This window comes from Heloderma suspectum, chromosome 2, assembly GCF_057233095.1.
Source record: "Heloderma suspectum isolate Gila_16-S chromosome 2, 16-S_ref, whole genome shotgun sequence".
Classification (NCBI taxonomy): domain Eukaryota; kingdom Metazoa; phylum Chordata; class Lepidosauria; order Squamata; family Helodermatidae; genus Heloderma; species Heloderma suspectum.
Window position 1 is genome coordinate 87,644,324 of NC_139459.1, and position 17,547 is coordinate 87,661,870.

The following is a 17,547-nucleotide window of genomic DNA, read 5'->3' on the forward strand; positions in this document are numbered from 1 at the left end:
TAGCTACATATACATAGCTAATAATTGCAGAACACATAATACAGACATATATAGTAGTGGGAAACAGAGTAATGGGAAATAATGGGGAGAATCCAATGGGGCACTTATGCCTCTGCCAATTCTCTTGCACCCTGTTGATTCTCTTGCAGAAGCAGTGGATCCCACCAATTCCATTGGCGAGTGGGACCCGCCACTTGTGCAACAGCGATTTAGAGATTCCCAGGGGAAGCCCTGCAATCAGCAGAAACACTCAGTTCTCAGTTGGAGCAGGTAAGCTGATATCCCTTATGTGAGCTCCGCCAACCTGCCCCGTTCCAGAAACTAGCATTTTTGCTCATTTCTGGGTGCCCCTGGAAGTGCTAAATCTTCCTTCTGCAAGCAGTGCGTCACAGAATAGAATCATAGAATAGTAGAGTTGGAAGGGGCCTACAAGGCCATTGAGTCCAACCCCCTGCTCAGTGCAGGAATCCAAGTCAGAGCATCCCTGACAGATGGCTGTCCAGCCTTGTCTTGAACACCTCCAGTGTGGGAGAGCCCACTCCCTCCCTAGGTCATTGGTTCCATTGTATTGCTCTAACAGTCAGGAAGTTTTTCCTGATGTTCAGCCGGAATCTGGCTTCCTGTCACTTGAGCCCATTATTCTGTGTCCTGCACTTTGGGATGATCGAGAAGCGATCCTGGCCTTCCTTTCTGTGACAACCTTTCAAGTACTTGAAGAGCGCTATCATATCTCCCCTCAGTCTTCTCTTCTCAAGGCTAAACATGCCCAGTTCTTTCAGTCTGTCTTCATAGGGCTTTGTTTCCAGTCCCCTGATCATCTTTGTTGCCCTCCTCTGAACCCACTCCAGTTTGTCTGCATCCTTCTTAAAGTGTGGTACCCAGAACTGGACACAGTACGCCAGGTGAGGCCTAACCAGTGCTGAGTAGAGGGGAACTAGTATGTTGTGTGATTTGGAAGCTATGCTTCTATGAATGCAGCCCAAAATAGCATTTGCCTTTTTGGCAGCCACATCACATTGTTGGCTCATATTAAGCTTGTGATCAACAACAATTCCAAGATCCTTCTCACTTGTAGTGTTGTTGAGCCACGTATCCCCCATCTTGGCCCCGCTTGCGGACAGCACTTTGTGAGGTGGAATTGGCGGAGGACTAAGTAGGCCCAGAGAGGCCCAACAACCCCGATCAAAGGTGGTGAGCTATGTAGCAAATCAACAGCAATGAGAAATCAAGTGGGAAAAACTTCTACATATTTATATAGTTCCGTTTGTACTTGTTGTATGGATACAAGTTGAATGGTTGAACAATTGTGGATTGACTGGCAGTGTACTAAACTGAATTTTCTTGTGCGGATCTACTTCTACTCACCTGTATTGAGCACATACAGATCATCAACAGCTTTTCCACACTGCATGCCACCATATACATAGATGTTTTCCCCTACTACAGCAGAACAATGTTTGAGAGTCTGAGGTGCAATACCAGTGGTTGCTACTTTCTCCCATGTTAAAGAGCCTCAAGATAAGAAAAGAATAGTAAATTAGTCTCCACTTATTTTTAAGTAGGCTGGTGGGGGCATGTGGGAAATCCACTTTGTTATTCTGTTTCTTTCAAACAGTACTATTCAAACCTCTCTAAAATAAGTGCTACAAAGCAGACATGTTCTTTAGATCTCTGCACATCTCCTGCAAATTGAAATGTTTAAAGGTGGGTTTTGGATACTTCCTCCTCCATTTTCTGGTTTTGGCAATACTTTGTAACAGTGGCCTAATTCTGTAAAGAATACCACCTCCATTTCACAAATAGCAAGTATTTTGTTTTCATATGAGGCACAGTCACATAACTCCTCTTTATTTCAGCAGTTCAAATCACCTTTAGCACAATGAGTTGTGAAATGGAAGGGTCTGAGTAGACAACAAGGGCATTCTTACATGTCCAACCTGGCTGTATTTGGGCCACCCAATTCATTTCTGGGAGAAGGAAGAACAAAGTACATCTCCTTGTCCCCACCTCCCTAGAATGTTCTTGTGCTGCCCTTTATGGGCATTCCGTTTGGACCAACAAAGAGCAGCATGAGAATTACTCATAAGTACCCCAGCCTGCCTTGAAATGCCCGCTGTGAAACATTCCTAGTGCTAGCACATCTGCCGGTGGGACTGGGGTGAGATCCAGCTTTCCGCTTAAAAGTAGCAAGCTGAAGAATTTCCCTTCCAGCTGATCTGCTCTGAGGAAGGGTGGCTCCCCGTTGCTGGACCTTTTGCTTGCAGCAGATCCACTCCAGCCCGCCATTTAGAGCCATAGGCTCGAGCTATTTCTACCCAGCAGATCAGCTCTTGAGATTATGTGCAATGTTTCTTACCATGTCTGTTCTCTTTAATTAAGGACTCACTATCCAGCAAACAAACAAACCAACTTTTGGAGGTGGAGCACTAAATCAGTGACTCCCCCTGGGATGTGGTGTTCTTGGAACATGTCCCAGGAAAAAATGCTGGCGCAAATATACTTTCTGCCATAAGCATTAACAGGACTTTTCTGGGACTGTAACATAGGGTGCAAGTTGCAGTAACAGCAATGTCATTTGATTTGTTCTTTGACATGCCTACACCCTATGAAATCAGAATAGAAAAACCATTCAGACATTCATATCTGTTTTGCCATGAAAACACCATCACTACACTCATCCATACTTTAAAGAAATATCTCACAGGTTATGTATCAGTTTTTTTTAGTGCTGCACAATATATATTCATATGTATGTATATTTCACTGTTAATCAGAAACAAAGATAGTGACTGTCAGGAGCGCCCTCGCTGCCTCTTGCAGTCCCCACCAATAGCCAACTCAGGACACAGATGACGAGGATTCTTTCCGAGACTTTATTCCTTTATTCCTTTATGACTCTTTCAGAATACTAGTCGCTAGCGCCAAAGCAAGGAACAGCACTGGGGAAAGATAGCAGAGTAGCCTAAGCTCCAGGTAAGGCAGTTGGTCCCCGTTTGAAGGAGAATCACGGGAAGACCCTGAACTTATGGGCTGGGGAGAGATCCTTCCTCTTTCCCTTGGGTCCTCGGGACGCGACCGTTGTTTGCGCGCCAAACTAGCGCTACGCCTCCTTTCGGCACCCTGCATCTGTCGCCGCTCCCTGCGTCGGCACTGAGCATCCAGCAACCCCCCCTCCAGCGCTCTCTCACTGCCAGGGTCACTATCTATCCCAGGAATGCTGGCAGGAGGAATCTCTGCCAGCTGCTGTGCCTGTGAGGGATGAGCTGGCTCCTCTCCCATGGATTGCTGTTCCTCCTCAGAATCAGAACTGCTCTGGGGCTCTATTGGCTCAGTTTCCACCCTGACAGTAACATGCATATGCATGTTTGGTCATTGTTTACACACCCAGTGGCCTCATTCAGATGTAATGCTAACAATGGTTATGTGAAGGAGCCTTGGGCAACAAAGACATTGGGAGCTTTTTATTCCGTTTTAATTAACCATTGTTTATTATTATGGTTTGAACCCAGATAAACTGTGGTTACTCTTAAATATGATTTGGGAAATATACCAACTTTAACCATTGTTTATGATCCTGGCTTGTTTCCCTATCCATACGTAAGATTAAGATTACTTAAAAGTTTGGACATGATGACTGTGGCATGGGGCTATTTCCCCATGCCTGGTTTCTTGTATCAAGTCTCCTTTCAGACAGTCAGCTTGTTGGAAGTAGGCCAAGAATTTTTCTCTTAATTAACAGTTGGCCTCTTTCTTGTTTCAGCCTAACCAGGAACCGGTGTCTGTTCACTGTGTATGTGATTTCCACTTGATTGGCAAGTCACACGTGTGTGTGCGTGTGTGTGCGCGCGTGTGTGTGTGTGTGTGCGCCCTTTGCCCTCCTTCTTTGGCTAGCCCAGATAAAAGGATGTGGGCTTCTTGCTTCTCTGCGACTAGGGGTCCATAGGTACCTGGACGTGTTGTTTTTCTGGATCTGACTTCCCTCCTGACAAGAGGAGGAGGTGCAGGAGGTATTCCCTGGTGACTGTCATGCAGGAGTAAGTTTGGAGTCTGTGCATATTAATTAGTTTAAAGACTTAGGTTTTTTTTCCTGTTTTCTGTATCCTCTGTTCTCCATGTGTCTCTATAAAGGCTTTAAAAAAAATAAAAATAAAATACATATATTTATTCTTCCAATTTGGAAAGGAAGTGTGTGACTGAGGTTCTGACCAAGGCTCAAGGGAGAGGGTTTTCTCTCCCCATGTAGCCTGACTACACAGGGACACTACCAAGGCGTTTGATCTGGTCCCTGGAAGGGGGAGTTGCTGCATAAAGGGGCTCAAGTAAGCTTCAGTTCCATCACAACGATAAACCGTGGATAACTGAAAACGGAGGCAAAAGCTTCCAAAGTGCTCCTTGCAGCTGTGCCAGATGAGACGGGAGGGGGAGGCTCACGAACTGGATCAATGAATTCTTCAGGGGGAAAGACTGCAGGTAAAGATCTGAGTTAATCTCTTATAAACCATTGTGCATAATTTGGATGCACTGTACATACAAGTGAACCCCCAAGGCACAGGAAATATCACTGCTTAAGCAAAATGTGAAAAGTAGCATCTCTGTCTCCCCCTCCCCCCCCCCATGAGTAGTAAGGGCTTGTTGAATTATTGACTTCCCCAGTCGCGGTGTGTTGATTCCCCTTGCTCCGCTGTTCAAGGGTTCTACCCTTAGTGGATAGTCAGCTACCTTGGCTCTTCACCTGTCCCTGTGAAATGCTTCCATAGTCTGGGACCAGGGAACTGGAGCAATGGTGGCTGATGAGGGAGTTTGCTTTAGGCTACCAGGTTCATCTACCAGCTGAGCACCACTGGAGCGAGGGGGGTGGGGGAATGAAGGCTCCTTACTGGAGAATATCACAAGGTAGGGGAGGATGTACAGGGGCTCTTAACTCAGCACCTTGACTCTTAGCTCAGCACCTTGAAGGCTGATGACTGCTGAGCAGCCAACAATATCCAGTCTGGGCCAAAACATCAAGCACCCACTCTGGCCACTACTATCCACTCACTGGCAATTTGCATGCACAATGCTGAGCTAACAACCCCTATGCCAGCCTTCCCCACCTGGGGCCCTCTAAATGTTTTGGACTTCAACTCCCATCTGCCCCAGACAGCATAGCCAATGGGCAGTAATGCTGGGATGTATGGCTAGTAATGCTAGTAATGTATGGCTGTGAGAGCTGGACTATAAGGAAGGCTGAGCGCCGAAGAATTGATGCTTTCGAACTGTGGTGCTGGAGAAGACTCTTACGAGTCCCCTGGACTGCAAGGAGGTCAAATCAATCCATCCTAAAGGAAATCAACCCTGACTGCTCATTGGAAGGACAGATAATGAAGCTGAAGCTCCAATATTTTGGCCACCTAATGCGAAGAGAAAACTCCCTGGAAAAGACCCTGATGCTGGGAAAGACTGAAGGCAAAAGGAGAAAGGGACGGCAGAGGATGAGATGGCTAGATAGCATCACAGATGCAATGAATATGAACTTGAGCACGCTCCGGGAGAGAGCGCAGGACAGGAAGGCCTGGCGTGCTATGGTCCATGGGGTCACGAAGAGTCGGACACGACTGAACGACTGAACAACAACAACAACAGTAATGCTGGGAGTTGTAGTCCAAAACATATGGAGGGCCCCAAGTTGGGGAAGGCTGCCCTATGCCATCTCTGATGCTTTGCAACACTTTTCTAGTAAGGGCACTGGTCCCCCTTTCCCATTTAGAGGCGTGGAGTGGCAGCAGACTCTCCAGCAAACCAGCTCATGAGCTGCTGCTCATCAGAAGTGTTGAAATCATGCTCCTAGCCCTTGAAATGAGAGCCATCTGGGCACCCCCCCCCCACCTCAACATATTCTAAAGTGTCTCTCTAAACCATCCATATATATAACATTGTGCAGAAGATCTGGGGAAATGGTACAACTGCTTTTCAGAAGGTAGTCAGCATTTGTTTTCATTGCAAAATCTTAGACTATAGCCAAAATTAGGGCTGGGGAATTGCCCCAGGCTAAACCCACACACATTAAAGTGTTTTCCCTTCTGGAACTAATCAGTCTAAAGTGGGATTTAAAATATGGTGCATTATGAACTGGCATTCAGCATGGAAGGGAGCCTTTGATTTGGAATGTTCTCAGCAGGGAATCTAATCTAGGAGCCAAATCACCTTCAGTGAGCGAAGATATATCTAACAAGGAGCTGTTTTAAATGAGCTACATTCCTTTCAGTTCTCTAGGTGCCATGGGAAAGCAAGCTCCAGAGCTCCATGGCAATAGCCCTAATCAAATGGTATTCATCTTTCATTTGTTCAACCACTATGTAATATATCTGTGCAGAATTAACTCCAATTTTCCATGAATAGAAATAATAATCTTACCAGAGAAAAATCATAAGTTATGAACTAGAAGTCCAGATACCCAACCAGATATTTGTTTACATCTTTTAAAGCTTATAATTTTAAAATGATTACAGCTTTCAGGTAAGCTGGTAGGATCCCCACCACCACGATGCTGAAGATACATTGAAAAGATAAGTTTGCTGCTTTCAGACAAAGGTGAGATCAGCAGAAGCCATCATTGTAAGCTGTCACCTTTGACCCTAAATAATAATAAATCAAGATAATAAATGCTTTTTTATATAACACAAGCAGGAGCCCTTTTGACTTGCCATTAACTAAATGAACTATAAATCCCTGGCAATCTAATTCTATGTTTTTACTCACCAAGATCAAAGGTGTAGACGCCTGGAAGGCAGCGCTCAGCATTCCTGCTTGAACAACCTCCAAATAAATATATCTTGCCTTTTACTACACTATAAAGCAAAGTTGAAATGCTATGGTCAGCCATCAAACATCGCCCCTATGGTTAGAATTTTGTATAGGAAAATATACGTTTGGTTTCACAGTGGACACTATTGAGTTCTTATGTTCTTCAGCCATACAGGTGTATCCATAATCTAGATCAAGGGTTGGCAACCTTTTTGCCCCCAAAGGCCGCATGCAGTGGTACGATCCCATTGCAAGCCTCCCCCTGCTGCCCACCTGATTAGCTCTGGTAACAGCTGGGGAGCGTGGCAGCGGGTGGGCTTCTTCACCACTTCCAGTGCCAATCAACTGGGCAGCAGGGAAGGGAGGAAAATGCTTTGAGAGGTGAATGGGTGGAGAGGATTCTGTATTGAGAATCAAGGCTGAAATGAGAATATGTGAAGAGCCCAACTTGATCAGACCAAAAGTCCATTCAATGCAAAATACTACTTCCTACAGTGGCCATCCAGATGCCTGTGGGAAGCCTAGGAAGAGGACATAAAAGCAGTTGCTCTCTTCTGCTATTACACCCCAGCATACTGCCTCTGAACTTGGAGGATGCATGGAGCCATCTGTCAAGGGCTCCTTGGAGGGCTCTCTTAGTCTAATTCAGTAGCCAAGTCCAGACACAGACAAAGGGATTCTTTTCAAAGCTTTATTCTTCTTTTACAACTTAATAACTTCACAGGTAGCAACTAGATCTGAGCAGCAGCATCCCTATGCCCTAAGTTGGAACAGTTGGTCCCCGTTTGAAAAGCAATTACTGGCAGACCCCTGAATATAAGGACTAGGGAGAATCCTTCCCCTTTTTCCTTGGATCCTCTGGGCGCAACCGTTCTTTGAGCGCGAACCATTTGGCGCCGCTCTCTGCGTCTGCGCCACGCATCCCCCCCAGTCTGCTATCTGTGCTGAGTCACTCTCTGGACTGCTTTCTAAACTAGGAATGTGGGTGGGAGGAATCTCCGTCAGCTGTTGGTCCTGGGAAAAAAGGAGCGCGCTCCTCTCCCAAAAGAGCGACAGCTTTTCCTCAGCATCAGAACTACTCTGGGATTCTATGGGCTCAGTGTCCACCCTGACACCATCATGACTGGTGGCCATCCTTTTTTTAACACACACACAAACACACATGTGGGGTGGGTGGAATTTGGGGCTGAAAATGGAAGGGGGAAGAAGCTTAAACCCTCCCCTCCTGAATCATCATGGTCCTGATCTGAATTGAGGCCATGCGCATTTGCACGAGAGTAAGAGAAGCAATCATGCATAGCTCAGCTATGCACGATTAAAGGAACATTTAGCTTGGCTCTAGCAATGTGTACAGGAGAGAGGAGAATGCACCAAAGGTGAAATGAGTACTTTTGAAATGGTGCAAGGGATCCTAAGTCTATTGGGCACAATGAAGTATATATTTAAATAAAGTATCTGCTGAGAGATACAAATTCACACATTCCTTTGTAGAGAAACCCACTGTTGTTTTGAGCTCGATGACATATTTGGGGGAGGAGGTGTGAAATGCCCCATGTGGCTTTGACAGCTGTCGGCTCACAAATGTTTGTAGAACTTTGCACATTCCTAGTAGTGCCATGCTAAAGTTGGCAGAGAAATGCATTTGATTTTCAAATGTTAAAAACACTGAAAAGAAACACTTTTTAAAATCATAAATTAAAGAAAAATACTTTTCCAGTGCTAGAATATCCAAAAGTGAAGCATTTTCCAGGCCAAGAAACATTTTTCATCTCTCTCTCTCTCTCTCTCTCTCTCTCTCTCTCTCTCTCTATACATCTATATCTATACATCTATATCTATACATCTATATCTATACACACACACATACATACATGCAAGCAAGCAAGCAAGCAAAAAATTATATATTTTTTAGGAATCTATCCTGAATGGACTTTTGAGGAGGGGGAAAAAGCTTCATTATTCATTCTGGAGAAAATAAATAGTTCATTGTCGATATACTCCAATAGCAATAACGCCATTATAATATAAAAAAAAACAAAGGCAGACATGTTGGCCATACGAAAAAATGAAAAATCCATATTAGTATATACCAGTTGCTGGGGAACATGGGCAGAGGGCCGCTGTTGCACTCATGTCATGCTTGTGGGTCTCCTGTTGACAGCTGGTTGGTCACAGTTTGAACAGAATACTGGACTAGATGGACCCCTGGTCTGATCCAGCATGGCTCTTCTTATGTTCTTATTGACCAGGTTCACATGTAATGATGACCAACTGTGGGTTAAACAGCCCATAGTTAGTCAGAGCCAGAGTAGAGCAAGCAAATGCACTGCCTTCCGGGTGCTTGCCACTTCCATTGTCCTTCCTGCTTAGAAAGCAACCCAGGAACACCCCATTCTTGAGTTGTTCATTGTGATGTCCAAACGTAGAACATCATTTTGCGGGACAAATAACCCAGAGTTTTAACCCAACAACAAACCAGGAATTCAAATTCTGGGTTATTTGTCCCTCAGCAACCCAGCATTCTGGATTCGGACATCACTGCAAACAGGTGTTGTTTTGTAAGCAGGAAGTAAAGCAGAAGTGGCAAGTGGTCATGAGACAGCCCACTTGCTCACTCCTGAGTAACCATGGGTTAATTAACCCATGAATTGGCATTACATGTGAACCTGATTATAGTGTATAGTGTTTGATTCGGTCAGTTCAAAGATCTCAAAACAAACAAACAAACCCTGATTCATTATAATATGAAGCAATTACAACAAATCTATAATTGCACTATTAAGGCTGCAATCCACTAGATGGCAAGCCCCGTTGAACCCAGCAGGCCTTACTTTGGAGAAAACCTGGATAGGATTGTATTGTAAAATTATTCAAATTGCTTGTGCTGAAATGTCAATAGAGATAATTTAGAACAGCAAGACTAATTATGAAACAATTCAGTTAGTCCATTTTTTTTTTTTTGCTATCAATACTTTTTTAATATAAAGATACTAACTGTGAAGGATTGTTGGTCTTACCCCAACAACCCTGCAAGGTAGGCCAGGACCAACTTGGCCACAGGTTCCCCCAAAGTTGACCCAGTAGTTCCTTCACAGGCCAATAGGGACTGTATTTAGCACTGAGGTTATACAGGACACACCACACCAACTGGAAGTTGGATAAAAGTTTATTAGAGAAAAGGAACAAAGAGGAAGGAATGGGGAGAGGCGGTAGGTTGAACAGAAAATTACAAGCAAGGTACAATACTCAAAGCAAAAGCAGAAACGCCCATCACGAAGGCACACACTCCCAAGAGCAAAACAACAAAGCTAGCTAGTCTATCCTATACTTACCAAAGTATGGGCCTCTCAGGATAGCCATTGACCAGCAGCACACCCTAGTGCCGTCAGGGCCAAGAAGAGACAGCTGCCCCTTCTTTAGCCCTCTTTTTATTGCCCAGCCCTAGCAACTCAGGCAGGTTTGAAACACCCAATCCAATCCAAGCCCAGTCCCAGGACACCCCACTCCACCCGCAAGGAGGCTGAGTCTTCCCACCAGGCACGGCTGTTATCATTTTCCCAATTAGCCGGAGCAGAGCGTGGCCTTGAGCTGCAGGGCTGAGAAACGGCCAAAAGACAGTCAACCTCAGGTGGCTACTTCGTACGTGACAACCCAAGCGGCCCTCATGGCTCCCACTTCTACTATCCCATTCTTGACACTAACAAACTGTCCTGTGTGCTGCTGTGCTGAGTCAAACGGTCATAGAGTCTGGTATAAGGAGGCCCCTACACTGGTGCCAAGACCTGACCTGATGCAGCTGCTTCCTTGGCCACTTCTATACTCCTGACTCCAAAGCAGCCCAGCTGTGCTGTGAGAGTGCCATTTTGTCACTCTCAAGTGGGCCAAACCCTAGGACCAAGGGGCTACAATCTTCGTTGTTGAACCCAATTCGGTTCTTCTTCTTACATGAAGAAGACGTCTTCTGCTGATGGACTTCAACATTCATGCTGAGGTCACTCAGTCTGGTTCAGGATTTCATGTCAGCCATGACAACCAGGGTCCTGAATCTGCCCATATGCACACAGCAGGGCATACACTTTATCTGGTATTCTGTTTGAGTGGAGCTGGTGCTCCGATGGTGGAGAAGCTATATGTGACTCCGTTATGATGGCTGGATCACTTTCTCATTAGTTTTAGACTGGCTGCTGGCTCAAACCTCTTCAAGGATGGTAGATCAGTTAAAATGGTCTGCCTAGGTGGATTCAAATGGCCTTCTGAACACACTTGTGGGGGTTCCTGCCTTGTCTGCCAGTGATACTGTCGAAGCCAGGTTGGTTGACACTTTTGCTCCTAAGCAATCTCTCCTTACTAGTAGAACTACGTTGGCTCCCTGGTTTGGCAGGGAACTTATGGTGATGAACAAGGAGGGATGAAAGCTAGAGTGCTGTTGGAGGAAAATCTGGGATGAATCTGATCAAACACAGACTAGAATCCAGTTGGAGACCTACTCTGTGATGGTGAAGGCAGCTAGGAAAGCCTATATCTCTGCCACCATCGCATCAGTGCAGAATAAGTCTGTGAGACTTTGCCCCAGTCTGAGGGGAGGTATAGCCTGTGAAACTGATTCAGATGGGGACATTGTAGAGCCAGCCACAGGAAGCCAGATATCTGAAAATTCAGTTCTGCCAAGCCTCACACTGGCTTACAAGCTGGGAGGTGGTGAGATTCAGGATGTTGATGTGGCCTACCTGACCTTGATGGAGGCCCCTGCTTCTTGACCAGGGACATCCTCCATGGGGACAGGGCAGCAGGGGGAGGACTTTGCAGGAGAGGGGGCTTCTGAGGTATGTCCTAAGATGTGTCATCAACTAAAGAGGGCAGAACAGAGGTGTCTGGTGAGGTGTAGCATGCATTTGCAAGCTAGGTTTTCCTGCCAGGATCGAATGTCTGATAGTGTTCTTTAGCAGCCACTCCCCTCTGTTTCAATGAGAGCAACAGGCAACAGAGTTTGCTGGAAGCAACATCTTTGTAACCCAGAAAGCTCCCTGGGCTGTGTTTTCACCAGCGATTTACTCCAGCCTGGCTGCACAGTGAGGTCTCGGTGTTTCCATGACGTCATGGCCATTCAGCACCAGAGCCGTATTTTATTGCTGAAAAACCACTTCTTCTGAGACTGCTTATAGTCTGACTTTTCCTGTTTACTTCAGCTCCAGTACGGAGCTGTTTCCACACCTGCATTGGGTTCGGTATTCTAGTCCTGCCCATGGGGCATGTAGCTGGCCCCATGGGTATGTGTCACCAGCTGGAAGTTGTGTGAAGGAGAGGGGGAGATGATCCTGGACCTGGAGGGAGCAGTCAGGCAGAGATGAAAAGATGCACACATAAGCACACATTTCAGGGGCAAGAAAGAAAGTTTAAAGGGGTGGGGGATGCTCCAGACACAGCACTTTACTTTTTTGTTCCTTCTCTAAAGCAAAACAGAAGGGCTGGGAAGGCGGGGAGGAGACTGGCCATAACACTTTGCTTTTTCGTCCCTTCGTTAATGCACAGTTGCAGCTTAAATTCTCATTTTAGGGGCAAGAAAGAAGGTTTAACGGGGTGAGGGATGCTCCAGACACAACACTTTGCTTCTTCACCACTTCATTAATGCACAATTGTGCTTTAAATCCCCGTTTCAGGGGCAAGAAAGAAGGTTTAATGGGGTGGGGATGTTCCAGACACAGCACTTTCCTTTTTCGCTCCTTCTCTAAAGCAAAACAGGAGGGATGGGAAGGCAAGGAGGATACTGGCCAGAGCAGGAAACCGGAGCTGAGCAGAAGAGGGCAAGGGAGGGAGGAATCCACAAGAGGAGGAGGCGGGAACACAGATGGGGTAACCAGACCCAACCCATACTCCAACCAGCCATCAAGAAAATAATCTGATTACAGCTCAGTGGAAACAGCACAGAGCCCTAGGTTACAACAATAATAAGCTGGGACTTTAAGCACTGTGGAAACAGGAAAAGGAGAAGATGCATGTGACTGGGGAAACATCGCAACAAAGCGAAGCCGATACCGTGGAAACACATCCCTGGTTTTGCTGATTGGATGGAACTATAAACTTGTTTGGATTTATTCTGTTTGCTGAACCCAAGGCTGCTTGGGTCTTTTGTTGAGATGATCATAATCGGATCCTGGTCAAGGACCTATGTTGTAATCTGTTATCTGTGGATCTTTATTGGGACTGTAAAGCCTTATAGCTATTACTGGAATTACTGCAATGAAAGTTTTATTGGGGCTTCTGCATCTGTATCGGGAAGTTGGGTCGTGGCAAGATCGGCAATGCTTTTTCACACTGTGTGAGGCCTTCTTCACTAGCATGCTGGAGAAAGAGAGCTGGAGTGATTGGAGGCTTGCTGTGAACAATTTGCCTTATTCTTTATGGATATGGTCACTCAGATTCACCATGACTTGGATACTAACATTGAAGCACGTCTGGTAGATGTAACCTTAGCAATAGCCTATCCAGTTGGTTTGGATTCTTTCCAGCTTGTGGATCTTGAGGAGGTGGACAAGGTGTCTAGAGAAGTGAGGACTGCCACTTGTTTGCTTGACCCTTGCCCAGCCTGGCTGATTAAATCAGCCAGGATGAGACTGGTCATGTGGCTAAGGGAAGTTGTTAATGCTTCTTTGTGAGTGGGGCATGTTCCTTCTTGCTTGAAGGAGGCAGTAATAAGACCTTTATTAAATAAAACTTCCCTTGATCCAAAAGATCTGGGAAGCTATAGGCCAGGCTCAAATATATCATTCTTGGCCAGGGTGATTGAGAAGATGGTAGCCTTGCAACTCCAGATACACTTGTCTCATACTGATTATTTGGACCCATTTTAATCAGGCTTTCAGCTGGGATTTGGAATTGAGACAGCTTTGATTGCCTTGGTGGATGATCTACACTGGAAACTGGATGTGACATGGGTCGGGGAAGTGCAGTCCTACTAGCTTTTCTGGACTCTCTGCATCGTTGATACCATCAACCATGGTATCCTTCTGGACTGCTTGGTGGGGCTGGGCCTTGGGGACACTGTACTGCAAGAGTTTCAGTCCTTCCTGTCACAGTGTGTTCAGAAGGTAGTGTTGAGGGGACTACTGCCATCGGTCTGTGGTGTCCCACAGGGTTCTGTTCTGTCCCCTATGTTGTTTCACATCTACATGAAACCATTGGGAGAAGTCATCCAGAACTTTGAAGTGAGATGTCATCAATATGCTGATGACACTCATCTCTGTTGCTCTTTGTCACCTATCACTGAGGAAGCACTCAGCACCCTGAAATGCTGTCTCTAAGCTCGATAATGGGCTGGATGACGGTGAACAAGCTGAGATTAAATCCAGAAAAGACATGTGCTGTTGATCAGTAGAAAGCTTGGGCCGGGGACTGGGGTTCAACCTGTTCTGGATGGGATTGCACTCCCCTAAAAGATCAGATTCATAGCTTGGGAGTACTACTGGATCCTATGCTGTCCTTGAACGCTCAGGTGGCAGAAGTGGTGAAGGCTCCTTTTCCACAACTGCGCCTAGTGCACCAGCTTGGACTGTTCCTGAGTCAGTCTGACCTGACAACAGTTATCCATGCTTTGGGCACATCACAGTTAGATTGCTGCAATGCACTATACATGGGGTACCCTTGAAGAGTGTCTGGAAGCTTCAATTGGGGCAAAATGCAGCAGCTAGACTGTTAGCCAGTGCACTTTATGTTTATTGTGATCATGTCACCCCAGTACTGAAAGTTCTGCACTGGTTGCCAATTGTTTTCTGGGCCCAATTCAAGGCATTGTTTTTCACCTTTAAAGCTCTAAACAACTTAGGCCTGGTTATCTGAGGGACTGCTTATCTTGGTTATGAAGCTGCTTGATTATTAAGATCAGCTCCAGGAGAGGCCCTTTCGAAGACACCCTCACTTGCAGAGACCTGTTTGTCAGGCACGCAGGAAAGGGCTTTCTCCTGTGTTGCTTCCAGACTCTCCCTGTGGAGTTGCTACTGGCCCCCACTCTCTACATTCAGGAAGGGGGTCAAGACACGTCTTCTAAACTTGGCTTTTAAAACTGGTGAGGTTTTTAATGCTGTTTTTAAAATTTTACTATGTTTTTATGTGATGATGTTTTTCATGCTTTGAATTTTTGGTAAATTGTCTTAGTTGGCCTCAGAAAGGTACAGAAATAAACAAATAAATAAAAAGACATGATAGTCATTCAGAACATGGCTTGGCACATGGCAGCAATAGGTGGATGCCCAAGCACCATCATAAACACTGCTTCACTGCCAAGAACTCTCAAATTGCAAATGAACTGAAATTGCACATTTGGCGCAATATAACTGAATGGACAATACAGGACTTCATTCTGAATCAAGCTCAGGTTTGTAAACCAAGGTATCCTACTTCTCAGCTTTTCTCTCTAGAAAGAGCAGGTAAGTCTAACTTTTTTTGTGTTGGACTCAGTGCCTTAATTACAATCAATGCTGTAAAGAGCGCTGCTTTTTACCCTCTTTTTACACTTTCCTTCCTGCAGCCTTTTCCATTATTTTTACCTAGCATAGCTAATATGATCTCCATATGGGCAGTGCCTGTGTGGAAGGCAGTGAAGGCAGCAGCATAAATCAGAGGCGATGTAAAACAAGCTTTCAAAGAATCCAAGTGATTAACATATGGAATCAGTTAAATTTGCACACTGGAGGGATGGGGGTGGGGAGCCCATTGAGCTGATGTTTGCTGCCTAAAAGGAGCACATAATCCTTGATCCCTTTCTTCTGAATTGGTGGGGTAGGTTATTCTATTTCATTTTACTCCTCTGAGCCACCAAATGGCGAATATGAAGACATGCAGCCTGTTCCTAGGCATGTTTACTGTTTTAATGAAACTTCTTCCAGATATGGGAGATTTAGCAGTATCCAATCATTGCTGTTTTGGTTCAAGCAGCACGTGAATAGTGACCCTGCTTCCAGACCTCTTGAATCCAAATAACATTCTACAGCTAGGTGGGCACTCACTCTTTCCACAGCCCCAAAAGTTCAGGGGGAGGGTGTTTCTGGGGACTATGCCACATGTTACAGTGCTGGTCATGATTAGTATCCTCAGCTCCTGCTGCTGCAATTTGGGGAAGGGAGAAAGGAAACAGAAAAGCAATTCTATTTGGAAAGGGAAGGGTTAATGTGATAAGAGTTGATTTCTAAAGGATGAAGGACCAAAGAGTAGGAAATTATAGACAGGGTAGTACAGGGAAGGCCATAACCAGCCAAAAGAGTGGCTGAACAGCTGCATGATGGGTCATTTACACCTGAGGAGAGTGTATTTATTTTTTAAGCAGTAGGATATTCTGATCTTTGGAAAGAAAAAAAAAACCCTACTAGAAACTGAAAGGGGGAAAACATGGGAGGGGGATGTTATGATCATAATACAGGGGCGCTCAACCTTGTTGGGTTGGTGGGCACATTTTGAATTTTGAGAATGTCATAGGTGCTCTCTTAAAATGGCTGCTATGGGGGGGGGAGGCGGGGGCTTGCCCAATTATAAAATGGCTGCCGTGGCAGGTCACAAAACACTCATTTCCCAGAAGACAAACTGGTAAGACTATAGGAAAAATAATTTGCCTGAGATCCTACGTACAAGGCAAAAGTGGGGTCTGAGCACCAAAACACAAAAACATTATTTGAGCCCAAATAAAGATGGTGCTGGAGGGAGCACATTGCCTTGCGGCACGCCAGCTGTTCAGTTAATTATTTTAACTTAAAAACATCTGAAGTAATAAAATAAAAATCAGGAAGGGCGGGGAGCCTGGCGGGTGCCAGCAGAAGTGTCCATGGGTTCATTGGTGCCCATAGTCATCACGCTGGAGATGCCAGTGTTATGCAGATGCCCCATCAAAAAATGAGTGAGCAAAGCCTAGCTATTCCACAGTAAATTCCCAGTGTTGAAGCAGCCTTACGTTCAAGTTAGTGTCCATAGGATTGCAGACTAATTTTTAAACAACTGTAGCCCACATAAGACAGCCCACCAATCAGAGAAGAGAAAATCATTAAGGTAACGAGAAGCATACGGTAACGGCATTCCAGCCAAAGGTCAGTCCAGTGACCTTTGGCCTGAATGCCATTACTTTATGCTACCAGTCCAAGTTCAACATCTTAGTGATGACATTTAAAGCTGTGAACGGCTTGGGACTAGTGCTCTGCCAAAAATTTCTCCCACATTTTTTTTTACCATTCTCATTCAATGTGATAGGATAGAAATTGCTTCTGAAAAGAAATTCAGTGGTGAAGAAATTTCAGAGAAATTCTCAAGGGTTGGATTTGGGTTTCTTGGGCTTACCTTAATTAGGAGGTGGCTGAGGAGTGAGCACAAGTGTCCTATTTTTTATTGTACAATCATCTCTTGGGCAGCCTGTGGCCTACTCAGCTTCCTACACTTCGATTAAAACCCGGTTTAAGGCACCAAGAGGTAATTTCTCCAATAGGGCTTTTTCAGATCAGGACGTGCAGGCAGCCTGGGAGGCTAGCTGTGATTAGGTAAGCTCAAAAACAACACAAAAATAAACTATAGAACATCCTGAATGAGGCAGAACAATGGGGAAGAATGGAGAGAGAAAACCTTCAGGAAATTGGAGGACAGATTTTGGTAGAGCACTAACTCCACTTTATCCCTGGAGCTAGACGCAACACTGCCCCCACCTGCATTGCAGAGGATGCAAACTGGGGGCCAGCCTGCCAACACAGCTGATGCTGTTGCAGCAACCAAACCCCCCAAACCCTTAGTAAAAAA

The 17,547-nt window shown here is 45.4% G+C and overlaps 1 protein-coding gene across 5 annotated transcripts in view; it reads right to left on the reverse strand.

The window, feature by feature from the left end:
* LOC146352454 (kelch domain-containing protein 3-like) overlaps positions 1 to 17,547 on the reverse strand; it is a 92,638-nt gene that overhangs the window by 50,971 nt on the left and 24,120 nt on the right. For all 5 annotated transcript variants that reach the window (XM_084834074.1, XM_084834073.1, XM_084834072.1 and 2 more), the window contains 2 exons: positions 6,739 to 6,827; positions 1,366 to 1,512 (listed from right to left, as the gene is read on the reverse strand). In XM_084834074.1, coding sequence (XP_084690200.1) covers positions 1,366 to 1,512; positions 6,739 to 6,827 — 236 coding nt within the window. The remainder of the gene's footprint in view (positions 1 to 1,365; positions 1,513 to 6,738; positions 6,828 to 17,547) is intronic.